A 15,280-nucleotide genomic window follows, 5' to 3' on the forward strand; every position below is an offset into this window, starting at 1 on the left:
CGTGTCCTGGTGCTGTCGACAGAGAAGATCTGAATAACATGAGACTTATGAACTGCTTTCTCAGTCAAATAAGGAAGTCAGGGACCTCAGCTCTGCAATGAATTGGCTCTTCTCAGCAGGGGCCAGCTTTTCTGTTGTCCCTAGGGAGGGGTAGGAGCTGGGCAGGAGAGCCACCCAGCTGGACACTGGACCCTTCATCAGCCAGGACCCATCAGGAGCAGCCAGGGTTGTGTATGCTGTGCTAATCAGAGCAGAGTCTTAGACAGGGGCTGGGGGACCCAGTTTGTATAATGGGAGATACACTGTTTCCCCTTAAGTTGAAATTAAATATAATTGGTAATAAAATGTGAGGAATTCACTTTTCCAGAGGAGCCGGCAGAGTTGTGTTGCTTAATTAGGATTATCTGAGGTGAACTTAGAATTTGATTCAGTCTGTTATGGTCGTCGAGTGACTTTGTAATTATTCTGTGAAGAACAAGAAGGAAGGAAGGGCACAGATGATACTTAAGGAATGACGCTATCAGGTGCTTGGTGGGAGGGTCCCCCCCCCCATGCTGTGTTAAATGCTCAGTAATGACATTAAGAGGTGGCAGAGGAGTGACTGTCCTCCCAGCCCAGTGAGCAAAGTGACAAGTTGATCAGGCTGCTGGGTGCTCTCTACCACAGAGCCACACTACTGTGGACATAGGAATTCTGGGACCTTGGCAGTGAGACTGGAGAGCCACTTAGATTCCATGCCAAGGTACAGAACTCAGGCAAAGATGAGGCCTAGTTATGAACTTAAGTTTCCAATGATGCCTGCTTCTGTTTCATTGTTTTGCCTTTCTCCTTCGCTCCCTCCCTTCCTTCATTTTCTCCTTCCTCCCTTCCCTTCTTTCCTTCTTTCCCTTTCCTTCTCTGAATGCTGCTGTCTTCTTGTTTAACAGTAGCATAGCCTTCCCTTCCCCTCTCTTCCCTCTCCCTTCCCCTCCCTTCCCCTTCTTTCTCCATGGCCACCACTCACCTGGCTGTGTCTGTCTCCTCAGGGAAGTGTACCGAGTGACTGAAAGTCTTCAGCGGGAGAAGTCTGGCCTCCTGAAGCAGCTGGATTTCCTAAGGTGGGTCCAGGAGGGCCCGCGTTTCCCCCAGTCACCAGTGTATGGTTTGGACTGCTGAGTATTCGCCACTGGGAAATACGCAGTCACATTTACTCACATGCCCTCCTTCCTCTACAGTTCATTCCTCTTTGCAGCAGGCTCTGCCTCACCCTTGGTATCTTTATGGGACAGTACATGATCCTGGGTTGGGAAGGAGTAGGTCTGAGTGGGCAGCAACCCTGTGGCAAGTCTACTGTCTCACCTTCAACCAAAGCATTGAGCCTATCAGGCAGTGGTGAATTCTGGTATCAACCAAGAGCATGCTGTTCTTAGACACATGAAGTGATTAGCGTAACACCAAGCTGAAGTCCATGTCCAGCCAACTTTTACCTCAGCCATGGAATAAGCAAATGAATCACACATGGGGCTAAAAGAGGAGTATCCCTGGTGTCTAAATCCCATTGAAATAAATTCGAAGCTCACTGGCCTGGAATGTCCCAAGAAAAGCAAATGCAGAAGAGGGAAGGGTTTCCATAGGCTGTATCTGACACCTTCTGATGACCTCATGGGGGACAGTGGTGACAACCTGCCACCTGCCGATGGCTTCACAGGGAGTCAGTGATGACAGAAGGTTTAGGGTCCTCTTTTTCTTTTTAAAGTACAAGTGGCTTTGAAGGAGGCCTGCCCCAGTCAGGAGATGGAAGAGTTCCTAAGAGGTCACATTCTACATAGCTGGAGACAAGGTCTTTGTTCTCACAAGACGTGTGTGTGTGTGTGTGTGTGTGTGTGTGTGTGTGTGTGTGTGTTGGTTTTGCTTATTAACTTGTTTTTCTTCATACTACTATGGACATGACACCCTACACAGTGTTCATGACCTTTAAAACTCTGACAGACCAGCATTTGTGAAGGTCACACTCTTGCACCTGGGACCTTTCTGTGCTGTCTGTCACATGGTTACTACAATCCAGCAGAGACAAGGGACAGGGCATGGCCGATTTCCCCATCAGTGAAATCACCAAGAACCCAGGAGAAAGAGAGAATGGGAGGGCGGGGTAGAGGTGAAGTGGGGAGGGGCATGGACCGTAGGATGTCAATAAGACGGGGACTGTGGCTGGAGTGTGAGACTTGAGGATTTGCCTAGCCCCTGCTCGTGTCCTGCACAGAAAGTATAAACAACAGAAAGTATAAACAAAACAGAACGCAACACCGTATACTCAAAGGCCTTCTGAATCCTCAGGTGGGTTGCCGGCCTGCTACTTAGCCAGCACGAGGGTCTCCCCGGTGTGAGGACCTCACTCCTCTGTCACTGTCAGGGTTTTCCTTCTGTAGTTCTTCCCCAGACATGTCCCAAGGGCCTGGCTGTGTCACTGAACACAGTGAGACACCGTCACACCCAGCAGATGGCCACCGCAGGATGATAATTAGTTTCTGACCACTTCTGAGCCTGCCCTCCCTCTTCATCAGTGTGGACAGGTTCCAGGCCACCAGCACACAGTGATGCAAAAATCACACAGAGCTGAGATGACGGAGGGGCCCGACCCTCTTGTGTTGAGAGAAGAACCTTCCAGCCATTTACATTTCGCAAACACCCGGCATCCTGAGTCTGGTCACTTAACCACTCTGAACTTTCATTACACCTCCCTGAACCCCTACTTTCCACCTTGCCACCTGGGCTCCTGCTCCAGAAAGAACCAGAACAAGTCCTCAGAGCTTGCTCCATGTTGCCAGCACCCATGTCTCTAACTCTGTGGATGTGGTGTGAACTCTTAGTTTTCCCAGCAAAGCCTACCCCAACACACATCAGCCCTGTTCCCAACCGGAGTTCTCACACTGACCCCTCTTCTTTCGATCTGTTGGTTTTTCATTCCCCATGTTCTAGGCTGGCTTTCATCCCAATAGTTCCACCCAAGCTGCCCTTCCCATGTCACCAGTGACTTCTACTTCTTTAGAAGTATCAGTCCATTTTTTCGGGCTACACCTTTGTTACTGACAGCCTATGTGTAGAGTGACTTCCAAGGGGATCCTCTCAATGCTGGAATCAGACCATGACACTTGTTAGCCACACATCCCACCCCACTCTACCCCACCAACAACCTATGGTTTCATGTCTCATTTGGGATGAAAATCAAAGCTCTTCCTATGATCCAGGAGGCTGTGAATAGTCAAGTCTTGACCTACCCACTGCTTGCAATGCAATGTGAGATGCTTTTTGCCTATGTTGTGGCCCTCCCTTCTGTTTCTCCAACTCACACATTTATCACAACCAAACCTTTGTCCTGCTCGGCCCTCTTCCCCCAGACACCCGCCCAGCTCCTCTTCCCCTTCTCGGGTTTGTGAGACACTGCCTCATCAGCCAGAGCTTCCCCGACCATTCAGGTTGAAATGCTTGACACTCTCTGGTTCTCCTTTTCCCAGGCCCCCGCTTTAGTTTCTCAGTAGTGCTCACCCCAACCTTACACAAGCTTCCCGAGTCCAGAACTTTGTGGTTGCTCACCCCTGCATCCTGGATGCTGAACAAAGTTTGGCAAGCAACTCCTATCACAGGAGATCTGTGAACAAGTGCCCTCATTCATGAATGGATAAACTGGGCAAAGAAGGAGCCCACTAGCAAGTCACAGGAATACATGTCATCCTGTACCAAGCAATGGAGGGCTGAACGTTCTTCAAGGGATAGTGTGTGTCACAAGACTACTCAGTCTTATTCCCCTGCCTCTGAGCTGATTTACACATGAACTCTCCTCTGTCCATAGCCACATCCCTGGGCCTTCCATATCATGCTTTCTCCTGTACCAGTCTGGCTGGCTAATGGGCTAACCCTTGATCTGTCAATAGCAGAATCCAAGTTTTAATAACTTTCCCTTGCTCTTCACAGGGAAAGGAACAAACACCTCCGGGATGAACGGGACATAACTTTCCAGGTAATTGGCCAGTGCTCTTTTGGGACTTGGGGCAGGGGGAGACAAGGCCCAGGGGCCATCTGATCTATGCCAGGACTGAGCAAGATGTCCTGATACTTAATGATGTGTTGGGTCCTTTTGATGTGGGCAGGGTGAAGGTGTAAGATATAATGCAAGCAATAAAAAGGTAGCCACACCCACATTTTTTCGTGAAGGGAGATGCCTTCCTCTTGATGCAATCAGACTCAAATGCTTGGGAGTCACAGCTTTCTTAGTGGTAGGGTGATAGTTCCACTGGGAACGGCGCAGTTGAAATGTCATTCTCACCTGAAGTCAAACGTTCAGTTTGCTCTTTCATTTCGAATTTTATCTCTTGATGAAATTCTCAAACTGCATGCTGTCAGCAAGCAAATTTACAGTGCACACATGGCTATTTACACAGTTGGTTTTATGTACAGCTTTGTCTCTGCTCTGTACATAGCCCCTCTCCTGTACCTGAGCCCAGGGTTCCATAGTGTCCCAAACAATATGACAGTCACAGGTCTTCGCAGCGAGGCACACGGAAGACACTCGAGAGCTCTGCATGGCCTTCTTCACTTCCTCTTTTAGAAGGGAGACACTGGATTCCCTGAAGGGGCAGCGGCTAGGCAGGACTTCCTAATTGTAAGATTATCATGCTGGGAACGTGCATGTTCCAGGAGAAGGCATTGGTCACCTTAACCATGATCCCAACTCTCCCACGAGGAAGGGGAGTGCCTGTTCTCTTTCTTCTAAGTTGTAAGGATTTTTAAGAAAAGAAAAAAAAAGTGTGTGTGTGTGTGTGTGTGTGTGTGTGTGTGTGTGTATACCAAAACAAAAAAAAATCAAGGAGAGAAGGTGGTGTGTGTTGCAGCCTTTCCTGGGCAGTAATGTAAATGCGGCCAGCCTCAGAGAGTTGGCATACCCTGAATTAGGCTCCGACAGACTTATGCCACCATCTCAAGGGTCCTTGTTATACCACCGTGTCTTTGGCAGTCATCTCAGCTGCCCGTCTATGTGTCCTATCAGAACAAGACTTAAACCTGCACGTGTTTATCTGATAATGATAATGATCCTGATTGTTTTAGAAGAAATACTGATTTTCTTTTTAAATTTCGACCAAATGCTATTATAATCCTTTCACCTCATTGGCCTTCACCTGCCAAACTCATTTTGCTTTGAAAGAAAGTGTGGTGGGAGGAAGAACACCAGAAGGGAATCAAAGAAAGGGGATAGGGGCCTATCGATGTAGAATAATAATTAAATATCTGCCTAGAATCATTAAAGCCATGCCCTCAAGGATGCTGGGGTCCAACAGTCCCCCCCCCCCACACACACACCTCATTATAGGTCCTCTGGAAGCGTGGAGTGGCTGATTCAAGCAGCACTCTTACTGTGATCTGATTCCTAGTGTCTCCTGGAAGAGCTCTGTCCCAGAGTCTTGGCAAATGGGGTTCTGAGCCCTGCTCCCCTCCAGTTCTGAGTTACAGATATTTGAGCAGTTCATCCATACCCAGCCTGCAGGGGACTGCAGAGGTTTGGGGCTAATGAGGGAGTGGTGGACAGAGCTCCTCTTGGGGGTGGGTAGTCCTTAGCTCAACACCCCATGGGCTTTGATGGGAAAGGGAGCTTGGAGCCACAAGGAAGAGTATGACCTAATATCAGGATATTTTCTCAGGTAGTACATTTCTTTGACTTCTCTTCTGATCTCTTGCAAGTGACCAGTTCCTGTGAAAAATGGCACAAGAAACCCTCCTCTGAGTGGATTTCTGGGAAGGAGATGGAGTCCTAACTGGAGTGGGCAAGGGGTGGAAAAACTGGAGAGTGGGTGACCAAACAGGAAAACCCGGCCTGCTTCTCTCATTTAGAGTCCTATCTAGAGCCTTCCTCACTTAAGCAGAAGTCGAGACAAATGCACAGGAGTGGATCTCGGGGCATTTTGTGTTTCTGCAGAAAGATAAGGCGGCCAAGGCAAACACGGCTGCCTCTAAGGCAAGCAGAAAGCAAAGATCTGGCTCTGTGATCGGCAAATACATGGATGGCAGGGGAATTCTCAGGAGGTAAGTTACCACCCTCCACCCCTCCTTTCTCCTTTCCTCCATCTCACCACTTTGAGGGCTGACTCTGTACCCACATTTACTGCTCTTTTGAGGTGTGGCCCTACTAGGGAGGCCTGAGGTCAGTCTCATTCACTTGCCTTAATTCTTGGAGGCCACGGTTCTTCTCTCTGTTATGACATCCATGCTGGAGGGAGATGCAGAGCAAACCTGTAGGGTAGACACTGTCTCTGAGGCTACCCTGCTCTACTGTGGGCCTGCAGAGAGGGGCTTAAGGGTACTGTAGACTGACTCTGAAGGAGGGGGAGGAAGAGGAGGAAGAGGAGGAAGAGGAGGAACACGTGATCAGGGAGGGAGTGATGGAAGGATGGGGAGAGGCAGTGCTCCCTTCCTTGGATCTGGAATACAGCTGTACTGACTGTGAGCTGAATTAAAATGTCATATAGAATCAGTATTAGCTGAAACCCCTTCAGAGACAACATTAGGGCCCGTGATTGACAGCTCATTCCAATGATTCATATTTAACTAACTCGAAGACAACATGTTCGGTTGCTGCTGGAGGTCTTGGTAATTGAGTTTGAGTATGGACAGTGTGGCTTGCTGCTCCTTCAGACAGACAAGTCACACACACACACACACACACCCCTTTGTCCACGTGGATGGACACCGAGAGGTCAAGTCAGCTAAACCCTCAGACACGGAGACTGAGAGAGAAGATGTGTAAACTCACTCACAGATGTACAAAAATGAACTGAAAATATATGCAAAGGAAAGATGACTCTGGCATGTAAATGGGCTGATCAGGGAGGCCCCTGGGTCAGATCATCAGGAATTAAAGCTCACTAGCTCAGTAATGAGGTACAATCTGGAAGCCAAATTTCTACACTAGGATTTGTTAACCTGTTGGTTTCTCAGAACGGAATGTATTTCTAGGTTGATTGATTCGACAGTTGTTTATGCATCACCTGCTCTGCCCCTGACCGTCTTTCAGGTTTTGTGACATTCCCTCTATGCCTGTCCACCAGCAAGTGCTCATTTAATAGATAAGTATCGAGTGGTCAGTGTTTGTGAGGGACAGTGCCAGTCACTGGAGCAGAGGTTTGCAAAACAGGCCCATCTCTCCTTCATGAGCTCACAGCCAAACAACAGAAATAGCAAAGAATCCACTAAGCATCGAAGTGTGCGCTCTGAATTCCAATATCGATCTTGGCAAAAGCTGCTACTCTCTCTGCTGCTGGCAGGAAGTGTTTGGTGGCAAAACAAAAAATGAGCTTAGACATGTAAGCTGAAGCCATTGCGAAGTGTCAAGAGTGCTTGAGATGTTCCCAAATAAAACGCTTTTTCCCAAGAAGCATTTCATTTTAGGGCACACTTAAGTGGTTGTTTCTTTTTCTAGTTGGAAAAAACTTTGAAAAAACATGTAATGTGTGTGTGTGTGTGTGTGTGTGTACATGTTCATGTTACATATAAAAGCATCTAGAAATGGACAGGGAACTGTGTTCTGAAACAGTCAGGTAATGGGCTTGGTAGCATATATAGGAAGGGTGATGGAAAGAAGCCAGTTGACTTTTATTTAAACTGTCTCCTAAGTAAACGGAAAGGTGCTTGAATTGCTATAAATCTTCTCTATAAACTAACTCACTGCTGTTGAAAATAAACATTGCCTTAATCTGTCCTTCAGAATCACAGCTGGCTTAGATAGTGACAGGTCCACTCTGGTGAACCCTATTATTACATCGCCTTCTTCCGATCATTGGTCTTAGGAATAACAAATACTAGAAGCCTGGGGCAAGGCTAACGGTGCTTCTCCTGTGTGCACTGTTCTGTGCCCCTTGATTCGATTCCTTTTCCCCTGAACCTTGTCATCTTACTGGCTCATCTGCATTTCTTTCAATGCTAGTCTTCATTCACATAAGTGTGTGTGTGTGTGTGTGTGTGTGTGTGTGTGTGTGTGTGTTCTTAAAGTCATGCCTGTCTCATTTGAAATGCTCTCAGCTTGAACTGTTGACTAAGATAGAGAAGGAACCCTGGCATTCTGGAGATCTCTGCAGATGATGCTCTCCAAACTCTTGGAAAATTCAGCCTGTGCTTCTCCCTCTGTCCCAGCTGCTGAGCTCCTTCCACCTCCTCCTGGCCTCTTTGGTCAAAGCATCCAAACGCAGAGGCCAGTATGTAGTAGAGTCTCTGAAGCCACCTGCTTTTCCCTCTATCTCAGGAGCACAGAGAGGGACGGGAAGGAAGGGGGTGGTGGTGGATGTGCCTTCTGACCCAAGCCCACTCACAATGATCTGTCTCTGAGTCTAGGGACATCTGTCATGGGTGGGAGGAGGTCCCCCACAGCAACTGTAACCTAACACTGCTGAGAGATGCTGTGCGGATAGGTGATGTGTGAGTGTGCACTGTGCGGGTGTGTGTGCTATGGTTTTTTTTTTTTTTTAATTGTCTTATTTATGAGTAGACTAGGCAAATAGATCATGTTTTGTGGAGAGGAATGTGAGATGTGAGGAACTAATGTCCTTCCATAAGGGTATTCAGTAAATGAGGGCATGTGATGGGAGCAGAGCTCAACCACTTGAGTGTCTGCCCAGAGTCCTGTAACATCTCAAACCCTGCACGATCCTTTCATCACTACCTTCTCCTTCATTGACTAATCTGGTTCACAAGAATATATTTGTGTTGTCTGTTGCTTTGGCCCTCCTCTAAGTCCAGCATCACATGAGACCAGGGCCTTTATTTTTAGTTGATACCTGGTAATGATCTTCGTCAGCATCTCCATCACTGGCCGTGGTGGTGGCAGCGGTGGTGACAGTGGCAGTCACAGCAGCAGGCAGCCCTTATTAGACTGTCAAAACCATGAGCTGAATGATGGATACGTTGTCTTCTCTTCTTCCCTGGAGCTTTCTCCAGTGCTGGCTGCCTGCAGGCGAGCGTCCCTCCACTGCCATACTGATATCTCTTCACTCCCTCCCCCCTCATCTCCCTCCCCGCCCCCATCCTGATAGCCAGTCAGAGGAGGAGGAAGATGTATTCGGTGCCCTGAGGAGGAGAAGCTCTGTGGGCCTGAGTGCTTATCTCCAGGCAGAAGAGGAACTGGGAACTGGGGAGCCAGGGACTGGGGTTCCACGTCGCCAGGCACTCCGAAGGATCATCTCCATTGAGGAGGATCCCCTGCCTCAGCTCCTGGAAGGAGGCTTTGAGAAGCCACTGAGCAGATGCCCAGAAGAGGAGGAGGTCTCTGACCAGGGAACAGAAGGACAAAGTGTGGCATCCCCAGTCTTGGATCTCATCCCTACCTCTCCCCGAGGGCAGCCTGTTGGAAAAGAGACCCTCTACAAGGTAAAGTCCGGGCTGGGGTCTGCCCCTTGACTTTGAGCCAGGGAGCCCCGAAGGACAGGCAGAAGGCCAGCTACAGTCAGCTTGGGGACTCACCATGTTCTGTCATCTCAAAGGTCACCTTCCCTTCCTTCCACCTTTTAGGCTGAGCATTCTGGAGACTCATAAGTGCCAATAAGTCCTCCTTGTTAATTCTAGCTCCCCCACATTATACACGATGTCTTCTAATCTGGAGCATTTATTGAACACCTACTGGATATGGTGTCTGCTAAGATCCATTACAAGTGGTCATTTGATACAACTCTGTCTAGAGTGCCTGTCATCATCTTCCTCTTGATCTCAGTTGGTTAGGCCTCTGTCACTCCCCAGTGTCCTGTGTCCTCTTCCCTCCAGGATGTTTCTGTGCCCATTCCTCTCCTTGCTCAGATTTTCCTCTGACTTCTATGAAGAGAGCAGGTCAAAGGTCATGGCACTTGATTCCTATTACCAAACGCTCCCCCAGAAGGGTGACACCTCTTTGCCTTATGGGAACTGTGTCCCTCTGCTGGTTTGTGACTTGAACTTTGAAAGGGGCCATTCAGCCCTTGGCCTCTGCCCTGGTCTTCTGAAACAGTTCTAGAAAGTTCATGGCAGCATGCAAGGGGTGTCTCCCTTGGGCCTCCCATTTCCAAATCCCTTCAAGACACAGGTCTACATCACTCGCAGTAGGCATAGATGGCTCAGTATCAAAGTCATTCTAAGATGTCACCCAGTATCGTAACATGTGACTACGAGGTCTGTAGAGCGAGGCTTAGAGAAGAAGGCTCTGCTCCTGTGTGCTGAGGCATGTCTTCCTTGTGGGCCCGACAGAAATGTTTTGCCCACTGCCAGAGGAAAAGTAGAAACCCAGAGGGGAGAAGGTAAGACGGCCTACCTCTCTGCTGGGACTCTTAGCATAAGAGTGTCTAGCACACACATCTGAAGCTGTGCATTCTGTAATTGCTCTTCTCTTACAGAGCACATCACTGCCCCCCCCCCATGTTTCCTCACAAGGCTGTGCCACCATTTTGATGCAACAGTAGAGAGAATAAAGAGGGTCGGTTATGTGGAAGACCTCCATGAGTCAGTGAGGCATAGTCAGAGCCACCCTTCAGGAGAAGTGTCTAGTCATAAGGATCAAATGCCATGACCTTTGAACCCACGCTTCTGCTTCTACTGCCGGTGAAAAGTGAAGGCTGTAAGTGCTGTTTAGAATAGAACATTTTTTTCAAAGGTCATCATAGGGATGTAAACTTTGTTATGATAATTTAGTAGAATATTACATACATGCTTTAAAAAAATCATGGTTCTAAAAAGTCTTCAGTGACTCATGGATTTGTATTGTTATTGAATAATTATGGTAAATATGATAAAATTATATGTGTGTGTATAATTCTCAAATCCAGAAACTATCCCACCTGGGGATCCATCACATAAACAACCACCAAACCCAGACACTATTGCAGAGGCCAACAAGAGCTTGCTGACAGGAGCCTGATATAGCTGTCTCCTGAGAGGCTCTGCCAGTGCCTGACTAATACAGAAGTGGATGCTCCCAGCCATCATTTGGACTGAGCACAGGGTTCCCAATGAAGGAACTAGATAGAGAAAGGACCCAAGGAGCTGAAAGGGTTTGCAGCCCCCTAGGAGGAACAACAATATGAACTAACCAGTACTCCCAGAGCTCCCTGGGATTAAACCACCAATCAAAGAAAACACACGGAGAGACTCATGGCTCTAGCTGCATATGTAGCAGAGGATGGCCTAGTTGCTCATCAATGGAAGGAGATGCCCTTGGTCCTTAGAAGGTTCTATGCCCCAGTATAGGGGAATGCCTGGGCCAGGAAGTGGGAGTGGGTGGATTGGGGAGCAGGGAGAGAGGGAAGGTGATAGGGGATTTTCGGAGGGGAAACTAGGAAAGGGGATAGCATTTGAAATGTAAATAAAGAAAATATCTAATAAAAATACATTTTCTCATATAGCCATAAAGACTGAAAAATGCATAAAATGTGAATAGTGACTATCTCAGATTATAGAGAAATTTTGCTTTTCTCCCTACAAGTGTCTATTTCTCACATTTAAAAATTAAAATATATCACCTTAATTTTTTAATATATACTTTGTGTGTGTGTGTATGTGTGTGTGTGTGTGTGTGTGTGTGTGTGTGTGTGTAGACGTCAGAGGACAACTTGCAAGAGTCTTCCCTTCTTCCACTGAGCGAGGTCTGGGGATAGAATGTGAGTTGTCAGCCTGGCAGTAGGTGCCTTTATCACTGAGTTATCTTGCCAGCCCAGAATATATCACTTTTGTTAGGAGGTTTTGTTTTCTGATTTGGGTTCTGAGCATTGTTACTGCTTGTTTATTTGTCTGTCTGTCTACTCTGTGGTGGTGAAGGACAGAAATTCACAGCCTTGTAAATGGAGAGCAAACCTTCTATGACTTAGACATACCCTAACCCCTGCTTTTTAATCATGTAGGAAGGCAAGAGAAATGACAACATATGTCCTACATCCCCTGCATGTCCTACAACCCATCTGTCTGTCACCTGACAGATGACTGTCCTCAAGGGAGGAAAGCAGGCAGAGGGACCTCCCTGCTCTTATAGGTTAGTCTGCCTCCAGCTGGGTCATTCATGATGTTATAGGCTTGTGCCCGAAAAGGGAAGGGAGAAAGTAGCCTTGGGGTCTACTCTGCAATCAGGGCCACAGCTCCCAACTCTACCATGTGCACCTTGGGTTTCACATTTTCACCTCTTACTGGATTTGCTCTTTTACATTTAAACACATGACAGTTGGAGGCACTGGACAAGAGTCATGCAGAAGCCATTGCCCTGTGTATTCAATGGATAAAGAAGAAAGGGTAGAGGGCATTGTTTTAATTTATCTTAAATTCTTGTTGTTGACCTTAAGTTCTCTCCTAAGTACTGCATCTCTCCCTCAAAGTCTGTTAGTGACTTTGTTCTGAAACTCAAGTACTGCTCATCTCAGCTGCACTCCCGTATAGTATTTGCGCTACTGGAGAAACTAATTCCCTCAAATCCACGTTCTACTCCAAAGAGTCCCCCCTCCCAACTCTGAGCAGTTGTGCTGAGCCAAGCTTGAAGGTGAGGCATGTGATCAGACAGCATTCTGGAAGACATGGATGCCTGTGGGTAATGTCCCTCACACCAGCCCCAGCTAAACTTGTGCCCTAGAAAAAATCTAGTGGTCCAGGACTCACAGTCCCAGGCTGATGGCAGGCAAGTTCTGCTTCCCACCTGCCTGAGTGGAAGGGTGTCCTCATTTGGATTCTCCGTTGCTGTGATAAAAACAGTGACCAAAACCAATCGAGGCAAAGAAAGGATTTATTTTATCTTACAAATTCCAAGTCACCTCACATTCCTGTCAGTCACTGAAAGAAGTCAGGACAGGAACTCAAGGCAGGAACCTGAAGGCAGGAACTGAAGCAGAGGCCATGAAAGGATGCTGCTCACTGGCATTCTCTCCATGATGTGCCCAGTTTGCTCTTATTTATACAACTTAGGACCACCTGTCCAGGGGTGGTACTGTACACAGTGGACTGGGCCCTCCCATATCAATCATTAATCAAGAACTTGCCTTCCGGCTACAGGCCAATCTGATGGAGGCAGTTCCTCAATGGTTCCTTCTTTCCAAGTGACCTAGCTTGTGTCAAGTTGACCAAAACTAGCATAAGAGTGGGGAAAGTCACCACCTGGCTATTCATGGCAGATGACTATGTCACAACTGAAGCTGGATAGAGGTCACAGGGTCATGTGCAGGGACTCAGGAGAGCCTCCATTCCACCCAGAGGTTATATCCCTGTTGGTGACTTCTCCTAGTGACACGTGGACATTAGTAACTAGTTACTGTAGACCGGGCACCTATTTCAGAGTAGAAACATGATTCCATTCAGTGAGACTGGGGTTACTTACCAGAACATGGATGAATAACTCAAAGGCAGTTATATCACCAGCTAACCCACCCCAGTATGGGTGATGGCTCCAGAACGCTCTACTCCTAAAGCTCCCTGTATAACTTGCAGGTGCCTGCTCCAGAGACTTTCCTCCTCCAGACCTGTGGTCTCTATTTAGGTAACCTTTGGAAGAAGCCTTGTGAATCTTGGAACTTTCAATATTCTGAAGTTTCCTGAGTCTTGTGAAGCTCCCTCATGCATCCTAGAGGAGATGTTTCTAGTCAAAGGAGCTACACAATAGTGCGCAGCCCTATGGATGTCTTCTGGGTCTCTCTTTTCTCCCTCCAGAAGATCACCTTGTGGTCCCAGTTGCTTCTCTGTTGCTGTGATAAACACCATGACCAGAAGCAACTCGGGAAGGAAAGGGTTTGTTTCTGCTTGCAGCTCACAGTCATGAAGGAAAGTCAGGGAAAGAAGTCAGGGCAGGAACCAGAAAGCAGGAACTGACACAGAGGCCGTGGGAAGATGTTGCTTCCTGGTTAGCTTTCCATGGCTCGCTCAACCTGGTTTCTTATAGCACCCAAGACCCCCTGGCCAGGAGTGACACCATTCACAGCGAATTGAGCCCTCCCAAAGCCATCATTGATAAGAAAATGCCCCACAGACTTTTTCATGGAAACATCATCTCAATTGAGATTCCCTCTTCCCATATGATCCTATCTATGTCCAGTTGACAAAAACAAAAGACAAACAAACAAAAAACCAAACCAAACAAGAAAACAATAACAAGAAAATACCCCAGCACACTTGTCCTCTCAGCCCATATGGGGAATTCTGCCTCCTCCTTAAGACCCTCCTTTCTGGGCCCCGGTGCCCTTCTCATTCTTATCTTTAGTGTTCTGGGAATATCACACTCCCAGGAACTGGTCACATGCCAGGCCCATTCACTCCATCAGCGAGGGCCCACCTACCTGTCCCAGAGCCCCATCGGGTATGAGCATATGTGAAAGGCTGCTATTTCTCCTAATGGAGCCCTATGCTCCATGACCAATGCTGCCTTCATTCTGGGGCAGAAGTGGCCTTCCTGGGGCTGGGATCTCAGTGGACCCAGGCAGTGATAGCAAAAAGCAACCTAGCAGCAGCTTGTGGCCATGCCCAACAGGTGACCAGACTGTCTTCCACGCACAGGAGGAAAGGGTTCCCTCTACCCCTGACCGGCTCTTTAAGATCGTGTTTGTGGGTGACTCTGCGGTAGGGAAGACGTCCTTCCTGAGGAGGCTCTGTGAGGCCCGCTTCTCTCCAGGCATGGCAGCTACTGTGGGTGAGTTCTCTCAGGGAGGGAATGAAGGGCTTATGGGAGGAACGGTGGCACTGACTGCTCAGCAGAGGGCTAGGAGGAGAAAGGAGGAGCCCATCTCTCCTGACACTGCTGAGCTGCTAAGCTCATGATGTATGGGTGGGGTGGGGTGGGAGGGGAAGGAGGGGTGGGTGCGTATTAGGGAGTTGAGGTTGGCAAAAGTGAGTTTGAGGTCTTTGGTCCCCTTTATGAGCCCTGGCCCAGGCTATGCTACTTCTGCCTCACTTAAAAAAATAATTATGTAAGTACTTACATATGTATGCATGCAGGCATGAATTACATATGTGTGTGTGTGTGTGTGTGAACATGCATACACATGACAACACATATGAGAAAGTCAGAAAACAACATGTGGGAGGTGGTTCTCTCCTTTCACTGTATGAGTTTGGGGGCCAGACTTGGGCCGTCAGGCAAGTCCTTTTACCACAGAACCATCCCACCAGCCCTCTGCTCTGGTTTCAATCAACAGGGCCCTGAACCTTCGTGCTCCTCCAGATCTGATGGGAACTCCCCCAGAGCCATGCCCTGCCATGCCACCTTTCCTATGGACCTACTTCTGCCTGCCTTGTCCTTAGGCTAGTGGACACACATGTTCCCAGCACTCTGCAAGGC

At 48.0% G+C, this 15,280-nt stretch overlaps 1 protein-coding gene across 1 annotated transcript in view; it reads left to right on the forward strand.

The window, feature by feature from the left end:
* The window catches only part of Cracr2a (calcium release activated channel regulator 2A), an 84,019-nt gene that overhangs the window by 53,797 nt on the left and 14,942 nt on the right, over positions 1 to 15,280 (forward strand). The window contains exons 9-13 of the mRNA XM_029535423.1: positions 1,026 to 1,097; positions 3,949 to 3,994; positions 5,945 to 6,051; positions 9,051 to 9,384; positions 14,500 to 14,632. Of these exons, the coding sequence (XP_029391283.1) occupies positions 1,026 to 1,097; positions 3,949 to 3,994; positions 5,945 to 6,051; positions 9,051 to 9,384; positions 14,500 to 14,632 (692 nt within the window). The remainder of the gene's footprint in view (positions 1 to 1,025; positions 1,098 to 3,948; positions 3,995 to 5,944; positions 6,052 to 9,050; positions 9,385 to 14,499; positions 14,633 to 15,280) is intronic.

This window comes from Mus pahari, chromosome 2 (genome assembly GCF_900095145.1).
Source record: "Mus pahari chromosome 2, PAHARI_EIJ_v1.1, whole genome shotgun sequence".
NCBI lineage: Eukaryota > Metazoa > Chordata > Mammalia > Rodentia > Muridae > Mus > Mus pahari.